Consider the following 18,332-nt stretch of genomic DNA (forward strand, 5'->3'; position numbering starts at 1 on the left):
TGAAGTAAATATTTCCTTTGTAAATTTCATATAATTTTTAGGATGTTTTTAAACAACTTGATATGTATGGGCATATAACTTTTTTTAAAAGAGGATTACAAAATGCCATGTTTACAAAATGTTAATGTTTTCTTTTATAGCAAGTAAAAGATAGAACATGTCTGAGAGCTGTGGAGAAAATCAAGATTCAGTTAGAAAAAGGAAATAAAGAATTTGGTGACCAAATCTTAGCAGCACAGGATACTAACTCGACTACAACTATTTTTCAAAACAAAGATGGTAACGACATACTGACCTGAATATTTATAAGATTCTGTCTTTTTCATCTTTTCTGAGATTTTTTTTTTTCCTAACGAGTTTGGTTGGATTTCAGAAATGATTGAACATTTTTTCTAATTAATCCCCTTGGGAAACAGTATTACTGATAAGTGTTTATTCTGCTTTTCAAGTTTTTTTGTATATGATTCTCACTATATGACTATCTTTTAAGTTTTGCTTGTTTTCTAGTATTCACAATTTTTGGAATAGTGATTTATGATAACCTTTCAATAGCTGCTTATGGGACTGTCATTTTAGTTTTATGAAAAGTAGACTTGAAAAGACCATTTAAAATGTTTTATGAGGCTAACTTTTATTCATATTGTTATATTATTTCCCTTAATAGAAGAGAATAAGGAAGTATATATGACTCCTCTCAGGGATGTAAAGGCAGCCCGACCGTCAAAATCCACTCAGCTGAGGATTAACAGAGGTAGTGTATGGATTGACTAGTTTCTTAATGAGCAATTTTTAATTTTATCTTCCAATGAAAAATATTAAATACTTATTTTGCAGTTTCCCTGTCTTTGTTTCCTTCATGATAAAGGTTTTTAAATATCTTAGGTATCCTTAACTTTCTTTTTAATTCTTTCAGTTATCAATTTTTCCTTTGTGCCTAAAGATTATAAAATCATTGTTGCCCAAAGTGCTTTTGATTGAAAGGTCATATTATAAAGGACGAGTTGGGTTAAATTAAGATTTGATTAAATGATGGTTTTATATTATCAGTTATTTGTGTTCCATCATTGATATGACTAAGCATTATTTTCCTTTTATCCCCATAGTATTTTTCTGGGCTGTGTTTTCCTTCTCATCTTTTTCTTATTTTCCCAACTTAATTTATTTCCCAAGGGATATCCAACAATAGGGGATTTGTTGGAATAAAGTAAATATTGACTACTAGGGAATCACATGGAAAAAAATATGAAATTCAAGATCTTTTTATTGTTTTATTATTTCCTTATTACAAAAGCAATGCATGCTTATTACAGAAGAATCAAAGTACATCCAAGCAAACTACTATAAAGAACGCTAATAATCCCACCCATGAGCCAACCATGATTTTAACCTTTGAAAACTATTTTTTACAATTTTTTTCTATGTAGATTTAATTTTTTTTCTAAAATGGAATCTGGCCTCAATATTTACCAATAAATTATTTAAATATCAATTGCTGGATATTGTTCCAAATTTGTCCCATATTGTTGGATGTTTTCTTGGGGATAAATGTAGTAAAAGCAAATAAGAGGTGTAAAAAAACAAAAACAAGTCTAACATGAGTGAGTAGGGTATATAATTTTCAAACAAATTGTCATATTGAACAATTTGGTTTTGATCAGATTGCTTTTAGTCAGATAATATACCGGAAGAACGCCATCTTTTTTTTTTAATAGTCGAAACTTCATGTATTCATGCTCTCATAAACGAGGAACATCACAAGCCAATTTTGTCATCTTATCCTTGTAAATTTCTAACAAGTATAATTGATGCAGCCCCCAAGGTTCTTCCTAGTTTTTACATTGAAGTATATTTTAGAACACATGTTTGAATTGGCCACGTACATGTTTAAATATTTCACAAGAAGCCGTTATAACCTTACTGATTAAAGTTCTATTTCTTTAGGACCTGTTTATGGACCTAACCTACCTTTCTATTCTAGCCTTAATATTTGTTAGTTTCTCCACACACCTTGTGCTATAGCCATAATAAACATACTTTCTTTATATAACATGTTTTTTGTATGCTTCTGTCCCCAAATACATTGAACTAAAATTTGCTTCCTCCTGACTAGCTCAAAATTTCCCTATTTTCCCTTGCCCCCTTATAAATGCTTATAAAATAAATTAATGTAACTTTGAATCTTGCTTGGGTTCCTTTTCTCTATGGTGTTATGGTGGCTGGGAACAAGGAGGAAATGTGTTAAAAACAAAGAATTTAGCTAGCCCAGAAACTAGATTAAAAATAATAAGCAATTAATAATAAATTTTGATAATTATACTGTCTTAAAGGACAGAGAAAAGTGACAGCTTCAGCTAGGATGAACAGGAAACGTCAGACTGCTGGGACTGACTCTGAAAGGTATGTAATGCTTGTCTAGAATATGTAAAGTGGCCTGTCCTCATTTTTTATGTCTGAAAGTAGAAAAAATTATAATTTTCTTGTGAATGTGAGAAACTCAGTATATAACAAGATAGTGAAAACTGTAAATAGCTATGTCTTGGATGTGTAGTCTAAAATTACATTATCAAGAGCATTTGACTTATGGCTTGTTTGCATTTGCCTGTTAGTTGGCATGGTGTTGTAGTACTGTCTTTAATATGTTGTCTCAGTTTATATTACCACTTCTAATTATATGACTTTTGCATGTATGAGACCTTTAATCTTGAATTAGCAAACTCAATGATTTAGACATTTGGGTTCTCTACATTTACAATGGAAGAATAATTCCACCTTTAATTTGGATTTATTGTGTGGTAGAGTGTTTATTTTGGTTTCTGTCAGTTAAGCCCTTGTTAGAGCTGAAAGTTTGTAGCTGTCTTGCATTCATCTATTCATTGCTAAAATTGTATTGTGTATATTTTCAGTACATATCATTAGATTGTCTTGATTAAAGTATTTTTTTTTTTTAGGAAACTTTATGTCTACTGTGTTTGAGGAATTTATTGCCTAAATCAAGAGAACTTAACTTTGTTTTTCACTTCCTGAGTTCCAGAGAAACCTCTTTTGGATAGTTATGGTCCCTGTTTAATTACAAGTTTCATTTTAAAAGTTTGGTGTTTTTTTTTTTTTTTTTCTTTCTTTCCTGTATAACATCAGGTTCCATATAGTATATAAAAACATTAGCTAGGTTTTCAGTGATTGACTTTGCTGGATAGCCAGCCAGTGCTTTTTGGTTATTGTTTGAAAGTTTAGTTTTAAGCTTAGTTAATGGAATCAGGGTATCAATTACACACTGATAGAATATGAGACTGAAACAAAAAAGTTTTATTTATAAATAAACTGGTTTTAAAGCTTGTATCTAAATTGGTATGTTTTCAACATCTGTTTAGTGATCATGAAGTTCCTGAACCAGAATCAGAAATGAGAATGAGATTACCAAGACGAGCCAAAACAGCAGCACTAGAAAAAAGTAAACTTAACCTTGCACAATTTCTCAATGAAGATATAAATGAGGAGCGGTAATGGAGATGGAATCCTTTAAAATTATGTTCATTTCTTTGCTTTAATAAAATTATCCTTGTATCAAAATCAGAAAAAGCCTGATGTCTTTCTGAAGACTTTCTGCTCTGTGAATCCATAATATTTTGACTTGGGCTAAAGCATTAGGATAGCATCTGTCATTGTGGTCCAAAGACCATCTGCATCAGTGACACAGATTTGTTTATTAGAATCTAAGGTGGGTCTGGGAATCTGTTTTTTAAATAGGCTCCCCAGGTGATTCTTATGAACTCTTAACTTTAATATCATGGCATTATAGGAAACTTCAGTGTACCTAGCTACTAGTAGCTTGCATTGGGAAGCTTATGACTTAGGTGGGCAGATCCAACCTAGATGAAAACACCTCAGAACACATTTAACAAGTGATATTTTAAGGGCAAATGAAGTACTACAAACTGGCTAGAAAGGAGCTTATTATCAGTGAGGAGGACCAGTGTAAAGTTCAACAGTTATTTTGACAATTTGATAATGCTACCTGCCTCTTCCTAGAGTATTTGCATATGGGAGCCCTTATTTGTGATTGTTTCCTGGGTTAGGGATATCTGCATAAATATATATAAATCATGAAGCTGCTTCCTATGTTTTTGGCATAACAAAATGTTTTATTTGCTGTGGATAATAAATAATACTAGTGGGAGAAGATGTGACAGGCAATCCTCTTTATACACTAATTTGTGAGCACTTTCCTTCACTGTCAGTTTCATTTACCATCTTTTGAAATTGGTCCTGTTTCCTTCTGTAAGACCCAGCAAAATACTTTTCTTATTCCTCTGGTAATTACCTTTTTTCTTTATTATTCAGAATAGAAATGTCCTAACATGGATCTGTTTTAATAATTGTGCTTTTAGGAATTATTTACCAGAGGCCATTTATTTAAAATGACGTGCTAAGATGGAGCTAAAGTAAGATCACTGTTTTTTAGAACCACATTGCTATATTATATACATATGTGCTTTTATGGAACTTAGAAATACAAAGAGTCAAAGTGATAAAGCAAGAATGCTTATTAAGCAAAAGGAAAACATCGTAATGATGTAAGTCAATGAAAAGTAGATGATTGTTCTGCATTCTGTTGGCTCTGTGTCTTCCTGTGCTTTAAATTCCTTAGGAGTTGTCTTTTGTTAAATCCCTGTCATTTTAAAAATTGGGGGGAGGGTAGGGAGAAAGAAAGACTGAAAAGGTACATAAAATGTGCTATAAGGAAAAGTCTTTAGAAACATAAAGTAAAATCCCATTTACACATGGCCAGGCCATCCAAAAGGAAAGGAGCCATGTTCTTTTATGGACCAACATACCAAAGCTTGCTTTCTGTAATATAAAAAACATAAACTCAAGCACCAAACTTTTAGTGTTCCTACTATTTGATTTTTAGACACAATCATGTAGCCATTACTGAAGCTGTGCTTTGTACTATTAAGAGTTAAAGGTAGGGAATATTCTGGATCTATAAAGACGTTCCTTTAAACTTTAAAATAAATGGCTAAAATACAGATGTAAATCCATTTATCATTTTTCATTTAAAACTGGTAACTTACAGAAACCAAACAGTATTCTTGTCTATCAGTCAAGAGGCACAGATTTGCTGAAGAGTAAACATGAAATTGTGCCATTGCTCTTACAGCCCACATACCATAGGTTTAAAATACAGAGAAAGAGAAGCATGAGCTCATTCTCCTGTGAATGGAAACATGCTACTTGATGATAGTAGACTATGATCGATTTCTTTTCTATACATATATAACTTTGAAAGAGATTTACTTCCAAGAAATACTTTTACCAATTTGCTTCGAGGTAGTTGGTATCCACCTGTTTTACAACTGTTCATGGGTCAGGTCATCATCACAAATCTTTACAATACTAGCTTTCTAAATCACAATGTGTTATATATTAAAACTTTGTGCACAGAAATAAAACTGGGGACAATTATGTATTTAAACTTAGGGCATAAAAAACTCACAAAATACCATTAAAAAGAGAAACATCAAAATCTGTACTGCAAAATTCCACAATGGTCTGGTGTAGAACATGTAAAAAAAATACAAAGAATATAATCAATGATTAATGCTAATGATTTAATATAAAGACATCACAGGACTAGAAATATTTCAAGATCAATTGATAAACGCTTATTGTTCAGCAGAAAGAATGTTGACATACAAAATAAGGATAGTGCAAGAACTGCATTCTATTTCTCTTCACTTTTGACATTTTGGTTATGAACTGTACAGCTCGCTAGAGATGCTGCTGTCAAATTGAGATTCCATTCAATGGGACGATTAAGGCACATCTTAATGGGGCTCAAAGGGCAACTTGCTGTATTCCCATCAGACAAATTCAGTTTCTCATCAGCTTTCATTTGTAGCATGCTGTAAGAAGAAAAATTGTAAGGCATTTTAGTTTTACTTTAATTTCAGAAATTATCAATCTTATAAAAGAACATTCAGTAATATACCATTGGACCACTAACCATTATCATAGATAAAACATTTACCATCCTGAAAGTACAAGAATTTTATCTCCTACCTCCTTACTGAACTGAATACAATGAAAAATGCCATGTAAGCTTGGTATCTTGAGAGGTCACTCACCACTGGACAAAAAACTTCACTGCATATAAAAATTACATCACTATATATCAGAAAGGACATTATTTAACATTCTGAGCATAGCAGGATTCAACCATTTTAACTTGTCTTTTAATGGACCAGGACCAGAGCCACTTTGAGAAAAGAAGGAATTATTAACATTTGTTGAACACCTTCTATGTGTTCTAGCCACATTCACATGTATCATCTCATTTGAGTTTCACAAAAGCAAGGTTGATATATTCATCCTCAAAATATACAAAAAAATCAAGTCTCAGTTAAATACCAATATGCAATCACCTGCCTGGAATTAGAATACAGCTCTTACTCTTTCCTTTGTGCTTGTCTACTAGATCTGTGATGAGGCTGGTAAGTCATCAGGAGAAAAGATATGATTTTGATGGTGAAAGAGTAACAAGTTGTCTAGACTTGAGGCCAGCTCATCAGAGGAACACATATGGCATCCACTGAATACTAATTCTGGTTGCCTGGTTCAAAAAAAATTTTATGTTAAAGGAAAAGTTGGCTTATTTGGATTTATACTAGGTTGGTCAGATTTCAACACTGTACCCTAATATACACCCTCTGTTTTGGGCAGACTGGTGTCTTAGTTCACAGACACAGTGGGGTCAGGAGCACAGTCCCTTCTGTTCCTGAATGTTGTTTCCACCTAAAAAATTTTGTCTTCCACCCTGCTTAAGCAAATCTTACCCATGCTTCAAAGCCTAACCCAAATCTCACATCTCTAAACTTGTTCTTAGTATTTAGTAAAACATTAATCTCTTCTAGATCTGAAGAAAAGAATAACATTCTTTTTTTCTTTTCTGCTTAGTCTAATATCAATTCTGAAAACATTCTTACCTCTATTAAAATAAGCAGTACTGAATACACAGCTGCTCAAAAATTCAATAAATATAAAACTCATAATAAAACATCTGGGACAGAGTGCTACTCTTTAGAATAACAGAAACTTGAGAGTCAAAAGAGTAGTTAGTTCACCTATGTGTAAAGCACATGTAATTGCTAGTTGTAAATATTACTTATAATTCACATCTTCAGAATGTTTATAAGTTATTTAATAGGTTTCTATACATTGGTCATTTGACATTTAACTGTGGTTAGCTCAATTAGACTACATCACTCCTAAGCTTTCTCCAACTGCAGGTGTACAAATCTATTAGTAATGAGCAAACAGGTATCTAGTATATAAGTGACATGACAGAGTTGGGAAGTCCAGCATCCAGACTCTAGTAGATCGCTCCTTGCAACCTCAACCAACTGACTCATTTGCCATTCAACAAGTCAAACTTGTTATTAACACCAGTATCATATTCTTCCCAGGAAAACAGTCCCACTTTAACTTCCACTTAATGACAGGGTTTCAATTTGTATAAGTTAGATACTAGACAAAATGACAAACTACCAGGAGCTTAGCACACATCAAAAATAGTGAATCATTTTTTAAAAACCAAAACAGAGATGGCGATTAATAAATATTTAAAATAAATCATGGCTTGATATGTGACAAGTGGAAGAAACTTAAAATACAATATTCTTGTATCAGAAATCTGACTTTTGAAAAAATTTACATTGATTGTTAGATTGAGGTTCTCAGGGACCTCAAGTTTTTGTTTTTCAAGTTAGCAAAACAGATAAAGCGTTAATATTTTCCTTCCTTCAAGGACTGCTAGTCTTCATATTTTTATAATTTGTATTTGCAAAGCAAAAGTGTTTAATGAACACCTTTCTGAGAAACTCTAAGGCAAGCTATAAAAATACAACTATTTTAATCAAAATAGCTTGGTAGGTAAGTATATAAAGTATTAAACTCCAAAAAAAGAAAATGAAGGCATAGCACAATAAATCATGGTCATAGATAAAAACAAATTTTGATTTTTTTGCTATTTGTTTGACTAAGATGTATTCATCAGAGAATAATAATACTGTACTAACATTATTCTTTTCAGTACCTTGGCAGTTTTTTCTAAAGTAACTTTTCTAGACTGTTATACTATAAATTTGGGTACAGAGACCCTAGGGGTACATAAAACTATATACATGTATGGGAAGAAAATATCAATTAGTTATGAAAAGAACCAGATGTTAGTAATACACAGATTGACGTGTTTAATTCATATATATATACTTTAAGAAAAACCAGTGAGTGTCCAAAATTTGGGTATTACTGATCTATGGAATTCTAAGGATAGAAGAACACAGCTATCTTTTGAAATGCTGGAACCAGAGCCACTGGAATATTAGAGCTAGAAAGGACCTTTCTAGAATTTTTTTTAAGAGATAGGGAAACTAAGGTATAGAAAAATAAACTACCCTTTTCACGGTGTCTTAAAATCAGATGTATGTGGACTAATGTAAGAAAGAAACTGGTTTTCTGATTAATCTAGTACTTAATCAGAGCACCTTTCAATTCCATTTTCAATACCCGAGTCAGGTTATTTAACATTTATTGAGTACCTGATAGAAAGTACTTTTGGGATACAAAGATAAGGAAGACATAGTCCATGCTTTCAAAGAGTTTGTGGTCTAGAGGAATTTTTAATAATTCTTTTATGTTTGGAAATTAAAATTTTGACTAGTTAGGTTCAATGTCAGAAATTTGTGGTTTAATCATACGTTATACAGTGTGAAAGATAAATGTTGCTCAACTTTTCTTGATATAACTTAAAGTTTTTTTTTGTCTTTCACATGTTTTAAAATGGGTAACACATTTTTAAAATTAAAACCAATCAGTACAAAATGTTATACAATGAAAAGAAGTCTCTAATACTACTCCTAGTCCCTCTTCTGGGGCAACTATTATTACCATTTTCTTGTGTATTCTTCCAGATAGTCTCTTCACATTGAAATATGTACACATCTGTGTTTAAACTAACTCCCTTCCCCCTACACAATTCCATATACTGTTCAGGATCTTAATAAATATTTTTGATATTGTTTCATATCTGTACAACGAATACTTGATTCTTTTAACAGCTATATTCCACTCTGTGGATAAATTATAATTTATTTCATTAGTCCACAACTGATAGACTTTTTGGCAGTTCTATTGCATAAAATAGCAATGATGAATATTCTTGCATGTGAGCAAGTATATCTATAGAGCTGATGATGTCTAGGAGAATAGCTGGACCAAAAGGCACTTTTAAAGTTTTGATAAAAGTTACCAAAATGTCCTATATAGACTGTGTACCATTTTATATTCTGACCAACAATGTGTGAAAATGTCTTTCTTCCATCACACACTAGCCAATAATGTATAATAAAACTTACACATCTCTAAAAATCTGGTAAGTTAAAAAGTGGTATGCCATTGTTTTAATTTGCATTAATCTTATGAGAAAAGATAAGCATATTTTCATGATTTAGAAGCTTTTTGTATTTCCTCTTCTATATTCTTTGCCAGTTGGGATGATGATCTTGTCGATACGTAGTTACAAAAATTCTTTGTTCTATAGTGATTTACAATTCCACTCCCCTCCCATCCTGTCCAGTTTATTAGTTGTTTATATGTGCTTATGGTGACTTTGTTATAAATCCATTCTAAATTCTGTGTCATCAGATTTATTAGTCTTCTGGCTTCTTTGTTTTATATCATGATTAGAAAGCCGAAGAAGCAGCATTTACGTCATCTGTGAGAATGTCGTTATATATCCTGTATTCTAATGAAAGCTCAGCATTAGTATATACAGTCGTCATACTCTTGGGAGTACAGAGTTGGGGAAAAGAATGTAAAGACCTGGGTCCAAGTTCTGCCAATACTGATAATCAGCCTATGACCTTGGACAACTAACCTTAGCCTTCAGCCTCATTTTCTTCATCTGTAAAGAAAAAAAGTCACCTTCCCTACTTACCTTATAGAGTTGTGACAATCTAATGAAAGCCAATTAATGTGCTTTAAAACCTTAAGGAGCTATATACAAATGCGAAGGTTTAGTTTACCATTGCATATTTTGGTGAAAGGAGAAAGTGGGAGGACAGGTACATATAAATAAGGCCTCTTCTCTCTCTGTCAAACTAGGAACCTAAATGGTAGGGGAAGGCTAAACAAGGTCTAAAATGGTTATCTGAACATCTAAGCCTAATTTCAATATTGCAGTCCCTAAGATGGGACCAATACAGGGACCCTAAGATGGAGTCCAGCTCTACCCTCTGAATGGAAGTTTATAGAGTATACGCATTTATAAAATGTAAAAGATGGAAATCTTTTGAGGGTCATGGAAATCCAATTATCATTTGTGATTTAATGACTACAAATGTAATACATCTAGCTCTAATAATTTAAACTTGTTTTACTTATCACTGGAGATATTGCGATGATTCATTTCTGTCATACAAACTTTAATGTTAGCTAGTCAACTTGCAGGAGACACATTTTGGTGCAACCAAGACAAGTCTGAAAATATCATTTATAGAACAATTGCTACATGCCAGGCACTATGTTAAAAGGCTTTTTTACATTGCCACATTCAATCCTAACAATCACCCACTGAAGCTCAGGGAAGTAAAATGACTTATCCAAGTCATATAACTATTAATAATAAATGGAAGTTTTCAGCAGCTATGATCTATTACCCTGTATGTACTGCATAGTAACTTTTAGCTTGTTCTAATTCTGTCATGATTCTCCCTTCATGTTAGTACTCAATTATATATTTCTTCAGAATACTTAACATGTGAGATTATTATGAACAAGTGTGTGGTTTACAGGATTTAGAAGAAAAGGGCTATAGCTATACCCCTATCCAGGAAAGCTATATATGTAGCACATGAATTTTCCTCATGGTGTTACCCAAATAAGGCGCTATTACTTGTATCCTTCACTTCCTTAAGGAGAATAAAAGTGTTAGGGCATAGACTGACATGTTTTCGAGAGCTACCATAAACCTTAAATGGGAAACGATTAGAATTCTAGAAGAAAATGTAGGAAAGACTCTTACAGACATTGGTCTAGGCAAAGAATTTATGAAGAAGACCCCTAAGGCAATCACAGCAACAACAAAAATAAACGAACGGGACCTGATTAAATTAAAAAGCTTCTGCACAGCCAAAGAAACAGTCACGAAAATAAACAGCCTACAGAATGGGAAAAATTTTTCGCATACTACACATCAGATGAAGGTCTGATAACAAGAATCTATTTAGAACTCAGGAAAATCAGCAAGAAAAAATCAAACAGCCCTATCAAAAAGTGGGCAAATGACATGAATAGAAATTTTTCAAAAGAAGATATAAGAATGGCCAACAAGCATATGAAAAAATGCTCAACATCCCTAATCATCAAGGAAATGCGAATCAAAACCACAATGAGATATCACTTAACTCCGGTGAGAATGGCCTTTATCAAAAAGTCCCCAAACAACACATGTTGGCATGGATGTGGAGAGACAGGAACACTCATACACTGCTGGTGGGAATGCAAACTAGTGCAACCCCTGTGGAAAGCATTATGGAGATACCTTAAACAGATTCAAGTAGACCTACCATTCGATCCAGCAATCCCATTATTGGGCATCTACCCAAAGGAACAAAAGTCATTCTTTAACAAAGACACCTGTACCCGAATGTTTATAGCAGCACAATTCACAACTGCAAAGATGTGGAAACAACCCAAATGCCCATCAATCCACGAATGGATTAGTAAACTGTGGTATATGTATACTATGCAGTATTACTCAGCTATAAGAAACAACAGTGATACGACATCTCTTTGGTTCTCCTGGAGAGAGTTGGAACCCTTATATTAAGTGAAGTATCCAAAGAATGGAAAAACAAGCATCACATGTACTCACCAGAAAATTGGTTTCCCTGATCATCACCTAAATGCACATTGGGGAAGGATACCAATTGGATATCAGACTGAGACGGGGGGGGGGGGGGAATGGGTGTATGCCTACATGATGAGTGCGTTGCGCACCCTCTGGGAAATGGTCATGCTTGAAGGTGCTGACTCGGGGAGGTGGGAGGTGGGGTCGGGGGAGGGGATGGAGGTATGACTACATGGTGAGTGCCAGGCGCACTGTCTGGAGAATGGGCACGCTTGAGGCTCTGACTCAGGGGGATGGGTGGGACATGGACAATGTATATAACCTGAGCTTTTGTACCCCCATGATGAGATGAAATAAAAGAAAAAAAGAAAAAAAGAATTTCAGGAAACACAAGTTCATATTTTCAAAGGGAGAAGTGAACTCGTATGCACAGATAAACTGGATTCCGGTATAGGATTGGGACTTTGAATAGTTATTCTAATATACCAAACACCATCAAATTTGAACTCATCTGTTTAAATCCATATTCTGCATGACAGTTTACTTTCCTCTGGAAATGGTGTCTTCTAAATGTTAACAGAGTAAAAATTCACTATTTTGGTTATTATGGTTAGCTCTGTCCTGCAGCCTGGTGTCTCCACAAATCTTTTCAAACATCTTACAGGGTTGTTAAATGCACAAAACTAGATGAGAGAAACTTCATGAAGTAGATAAGTATATTCCCATATTTTTGATGCAATAAAAGTTATAAAAATTACAAGTCATTAGTCTGCTAGACTGATTTTGATGGTTCCTAGGTTCCAGGAAGTCCAGAGGCCCTTGCCACAAAGCAAAACGTTTCAGTTCTATGAGGAGCCAGCAAGTGTTCATCAGCAGGTCTGTGTGGTGACTGCAGTCAGAATTTACTCATCCTTCCCTCCAACTCTTAACTAGTACCTACCTAGTATATTAGGAATATAAAAATGAATGTGATGGTGTCTGTCTTCAAGGGTTTTCCAGCTTGGTAAGGAGGCAGGGTGAGAAAGTATTCATATATTACCAGAATAAAAAAAACAGTATGCAATAAATACAAAAGAGTGACTAAGCACTAAGGTATCACAGAATAGGGGAAGATTAATCCCCAGCAGAGTGAGGAGACTAGGGGAAGAAACATTTGAAAAAGGTCTTTAGAGATGAAGATTTTAGTAAATTGGGACAGAAGGAGGATTTGTAGAGCCTGAGTTCTGATCCTGAGTCCAATCACTGACCAGCTGAGTGGACATTCCTCAATCTTTCTAAGCTTTAACTGGAGAGTGAAGATTAAAGTCACCACCTCTTAATGGTAATATGACTAATAAATGAGTTTATGTAAAGCACTTTGCACAAAGAATGGAATGCATCTCAAATGCCTGGTCCACTGACTGGACACATAGTAGGAACTCAATAAATGTGAGTTAATGTTAGTACTATTAACAAAACATAAGAAAATCAAAAGGCACATGTGTCTTCACTGGGGATAAAATACGGCAGATTTGTGTATGTTTCTGCAATGTCCACCATATTAGGTATTCCTATAATTTTTATAGACAGATAATACAATGATTTAGTTTGTGTAGACAGATAACACAACAGTTTAATTTTGAATCCCTGGGCTTCAAGGGGGTCAAATGTAAAAGAACCACAGGATCTACCCAGGTAAACGTGGTTTGTTGGGGTGACCACAAGGTCTAAAATTTGAGTAATTCCTTCTCTTGGTTGGCAATCACCTAAGTTTAGATTGCACTTTTTTTTTTTTTTTAAAGATAATTTATTGCAAGACTGAAATTTTCCTTCAGTAGGCTACTGATGTTAAAGGCTTTGGTAGTTTCAGTGGGAGATTTTATAGATTTTTTTTTTTACTTGCTTATAATTATCCGATGTGATTACTTGGTGACCACAAGGTCTAAAATTTGAGTAAATCCTTTCTCTTGGTTGGCAATCACCTAAGTTTAGATTGTGCTTTTTTAATTTTTTTTAAAGATAATTTATTGCAAGACTGAAATTTTTCTTCAATAGGCTACTGATGTTAAAGGCTTTGGTAGATTCAGTGGGAGATTTTATAGATTTTTTTTTTACTTGCTTATAATTATCCGATGTGATTACTTGGAGTAGAACAGCATGGTGTTTAAGACCAAATCTTTGAAATCCAATAGTCTTGGAATATAATCCTAAATCTGCAATTTACTACAGCCAATTTTAGGAAAATTATATTAACTTTTCTAAAATACAAAAATGACAAAGATTGGCACACTGGTAAGTGTGTTTAATAACTAGTAAGTGCTGTGACTATTAGAGCAAACCATGGTAGTCAAGAACTCATAACAAAATATCCAAAATGGAAAGAACGGTTTTCTACTGAGAAATGGGGTATCCAAATTTTTAGTCAAATGGAAATGAAAGAAATTATAGTCAGATCAAGGGCACAAAATCAATAGTCTTCAGAAATCAATGAACACAGTTTGTACTGCTATGCAATTTAGAAATGATCCTTGGACACTAGTAAGTTTTGGGGTGGTTTGTAATACAGCAACAGATAAAGAATAGACCATCCCTTCTCAATTAGACCCTCACCATGATGTTTAAAACAACTACAAGGTCCCTTGTTCTTTAAAAAAGCAAATAAAAAAGCAAATAAAAACTAAGACTTTACTCAATCTTTCATTTTCCTTAACACTTTAATCTCTAAAAGCTAAGGTTATTTTAGTGAATTATCCTTACCTGTTGTCACCATTTCCTTACCTACACATTCCTTAACCTACTTGAATCTGGCTTCTAGTACACTCCATGAAAACAACACTTCCTAAAGCCAACAATTACCCTCACAATGATAAATCCAATGAACTTTAGTTCTCTACCTTTTGCCCTCTTGGCAACATTCAACACCGTTGACCATTTCTTCTGCTATGGACTTGTGTCCCCTGTAAATTCATATGTTGAACCCCTAACCCCCAATGTGACTGTATTTGGAGATAGGGCCTATAGGAGGTAATTAAGGTCATAAGGGTGGGACTCTAATCCAATGGGACTGGTGTCCTTGTAAGAGAAGGAGGAAACACCAGAGAGTCCTCTTTTCATGTGAGGACACAGTAAGAAGGTGGCTATCTACAAGCCAGGAGAGGAATCACCACCACAAACTGAACCTGCTGGACCTTGACTTTGGACTTTCCAGCTTTCAGAACTCTGAGAAAATAAATTTCTGCTGTTTAAGTCATGTAGTCTGTGGCTTTTTTTTTTTTCCTGCGTCTGGCAGTCCAAGCAGACTAAGGAACCCTCTCTTTCTTGAAACTCACTCCTTTTGGCATTTGAGAGAAAACATACCAGTGGCTTTCTTCTTGCCTCTTTCACTGCAAGTCATCCTACTTATTTGGATAATGAATGTTGGAATTTCCTTTTTTGTTGTTGTTGTTGAGACAGTCTCACTCTGTCACCCTGAGTAGAGTGCAGTGGCTTCATGATAGCTTACTGCAACCTTCAACTCTTGGGCTCAAGAGATCCTTCTGCCTCAGCCTCCTGAGTAGCTATGACTACAGGTGCTTGCCACAATGCCCGGCTGATTTTTTTGTATTTTTAGTAGAGAGAGGGTCTCCCTTGTGCACAGGCTGGTGTCGAACTCCTGAGTTCAAGCAATCAGCCTGCCTTAGCCTCCAAGAGTGCTAGGATTCGGGCCAAATGTTGGAATTTCTCAGGGATGAGTTCTAGGCTTTCTTTTCTTATTCTATACCTTCCCTTAGAGGTCCTTGTTCATATTCACAGTCACAGTCATCAGTGATGTCCTAGATATTTCTACTCCATCCACAGCTTATGCATAACTTATTCAGAAAGGATTTCCCTAACCTAATGTAGCTCCTCCTAGAAACTCCTTATATTGTCCAATTTCATTAACACAGAATTCATCACTGTTTTGTTTTCTTTTTTATTGTTTTTCTCTCTCACTGAGAGACAAGCTTGATGGGAGTAGAGATCCTTGTTGATCTTGTTTGGCATTTTACCTGTAGTACTCAGCATATAGAAACTAGACAAATATTTGTTGAAAGAATAAATCTGGGAGTTCTGCTTCTGGCCATAATGAAGTAACAGGGATCAGATTGACCCTCTCACTTTAAACAATTTAAAAAAAGATAAAATATAGGAAATAATGGTTTTAAGACACTGGATGACGGAAAGTGCAAGATGACAGTGATCCCTGAAAGAAGGGAAACAAAAGGGACACCCTAAAAACCACTCTAGCTTACTGCCTGAAAGTCTCCAGTCTGCATGGTAGACAGAGGAACCCAAGAGAGCATGGAAATACTCCTGAGCTGAGGAGAGAGTTTGGAGAGTGAGAGAGAGAAAGAGAAAGAAAGAGATAATGGAAAAACTTCCTAACACATGGGGCATTTAGTAGAGTCCTTAAGCAGATACTAGAATTGCCTGGACTGCTTCTATAGTGCAGTCAACTTAGCCCTAGAGCAGGGCTTCTCAACCTCAGCTCCACTGACATTTGAGGCCAGATAATTCTTTTGTTGTGGGGGTCTGTCCTATGCATCGTAGAATGTTTAGTAGCATCCCTGGACTCTATCCACCAGATGCCAACAGCACCCTCTAAACATGAAAATCAAAAATGTCTCCACACATTACCAAATATCCTCTGTTGGGCAAAATCACCCCTAGTTGTGAACTAATGTTGTGGACTAAAAGCTCTTCTGGCTCTGCCTCACAATGCATAAAAGTGAGACTTATAAGAATCAAAATGTTTCTCAATTAGTTAGCAGTGTCCCAGAACAAAGCCCCAAAACATTTAAAGCATTACAAAAAAATTCAGTGTACAACAATGTAAAATTCACAGGGCTTGGCATCCAAAATTACCAGTCATGCAAAAAATAAGAAAGTATGATCCATAATGAGAGCAAAAATCATTAACAGGAACAGATAAATAAATAACATTATAAAATTACTACATGAAAATGTTAATGCAGGTATTTGAAATACACTCCATAAGTTCAAGAAGTTGAGAAAGCACGAGCATGAGGACAAACATGGTACATACAAAGGAGACTAAATTTGAACTTCTGGAGATGAAAAATACAATTTATGAAACTAAAAATATCCTGGATGGTATTAACAGTAGATTAGACTATGTCAAAGAAATGGTTAGTGAACTTAAAATCATAGGAATAGTACTATCCAGAATGAAAAAAAAAAAAAGATAAAAAAGTGAACAAACATGAAGAGAGTATCAGTGATCTGTGGGATAAAAATATTAGGTCATTAAACATGAAATGTCTGATTTCAAATCAAAAGTGTAGTTTATTATATCTCAAACAAGAAGCACTACAATTAATCAAAGCATGCACCTAAACTATCAATACAGTTTTGCCATCTTAACAGTAGCTTGTTTATACCAGCAGCAAAGAAGCCTGGAGGTGTTTTCCACAGCTTCTTGAGAATTGAATGTTTTTCCTTGCAAGAAGTGGTCCAAAGCCTGGAAGAAGTGGTAATCAGTTGGTGCAAAGTCTGGTGCATATGCTGGATGACAGAGAGTTTTCAAGCTCAGCTTCTGTAGTTTGAGCAGCGTTGTGGTTGAGCGTTGTCTTGCAAGAGGATTGGCCTGTCTCTATTGACCAATCTCAGCTGCTTAATCGCAAGCATCCTCATCATTTCGTCCAATTGGTTGCAGTAGACATCTGCTGTAATTGACTGACCAGGTTTCATGAAGCTGTAGTGGATAATACCAGCGCTGGACCACCAAACAGACACCATTAGCTTTTTTTGATGAATATTCAGCTTTGGAGTGTGTTTCAGTACTTCTTTATCCAACCATTGTGCCAAACACTTATCAAAAAGAATCCATTTTTCATCACACGTAACAATACGGTGTAGAAATGGTTCACCTTTATGTCGAGACAGCGAAGAAAGGCCAGCTTCAAGATCATTTCCCTTCTGATGCTCATTTAATTCATGTGGTACCCACCCATCTATCCAGCTTCTTTACCTTGCCCATTTGTTTCAAATGGTCCAATATTGTGGAATAGTAATGCCAAACCTTGCTGCTAATTCACGAGTCGGTTGAGATGGATTCACTTCCACTACAGTCATTGGCACATCCTTCCCAAACACTTTGTTGATATTTAGAGCCATCTGTGCTGCATTGGTTCCATGATGGAATTCATACTTCAAAATAACACAAAGTTTTGACTTATCCATAGTTCCACAAAAATTGCTCTAAAAAAATTTGAAAGATAAGCACAAGCTAAAACGTGCATTTGCAAGGCAGAGGATGTACCTTCACAATAAAAATAAAACAAGAAGTGTTAAAGTGAAATGTCAGAGATACTGTCAAAATTAGTACTTAAGGAAATCGGACATTTCATACTTAATGACCTAATGCATGTGACTGAAATCTCAGAAAGAGAGTGGAAAGGGATAG

At 34.7% G+C, this 18,332-nt stretch overlaps 2 protein-coding genes across 7 annotated transcripts in view; one reads left to right on the forward strand and one right to left on the reverse strand.

Annotated features, from left to right (window-relative positions):
- Positions 1 to 3,573, forward strand: part of NCAPG (non-SMC condensin I complex subunit G) — a 33,731-nt gene extending 30,158 nt beyond the window's left edge. The window contains exons 18-21 of the mRNA XM_045550444.1: positions 141 to 279; positions 665 to 751; positions 2,328 to 2,397; positions 3,369 to 3,573. Coding sequence (XP_045406400.1) covers positions 141 to 279; positions 665 to 751; positions 2,328 to 2,397; positions 3,369 to 3,501 — 429 coding nt within the window. The 3' untranslated portion in view covers positions 3,502 to 3,573. The remainder of the gene's footprint in view (positions 1 to 140; positions 280 to 664; positions 752 to 2,327; positions 2,398 to 3,368) is intronic.
- Positions 3,574 to 5,585: 2,012 nt separating this feature from the next.
- Positions 5,586 to 18,332, reverse strand: part of LCORL (ligand dependent nuclear receptor corepressor like) — a 163,301-nt gene continuing 150,554 nt past the window's right edge. For 3 of the 6 annotated variants that reach the window (XM_045550440.1, XM_045550438.1, XM_045550437.1), the window contains one exon: positions 5,586 to 5,903. In XM_045550440.1, the coding sequence (XP_045406396.1) occupies positions 5,890 to 5,903 (14 nt within the window). In that variant the 3' untranslated portion in view covers positions 5,586 to 5,889. The remainder of the gene's footprint in view (positions 5,904 to 18,332) is intronic. The other 3 variants (XM_045550441.1, XM_045550439.1, XM_045550434.1) reach the window with 2 other exon arrangements.

Source organism: Lemur catta, chromosome 4, assembly GCF_020740605.2.
Source record: "Lemur catta isolate mLemCat1 chromosome 4, mLemCat1.pri, whole genome shotgun sequence".
Classification (NCBI taxonomy): domain Eukaryota; kingdom Metazoa; phylum Chordata; class Mammalia; order Primates; family Lemuridae; genus Lemur; species Lemur catta.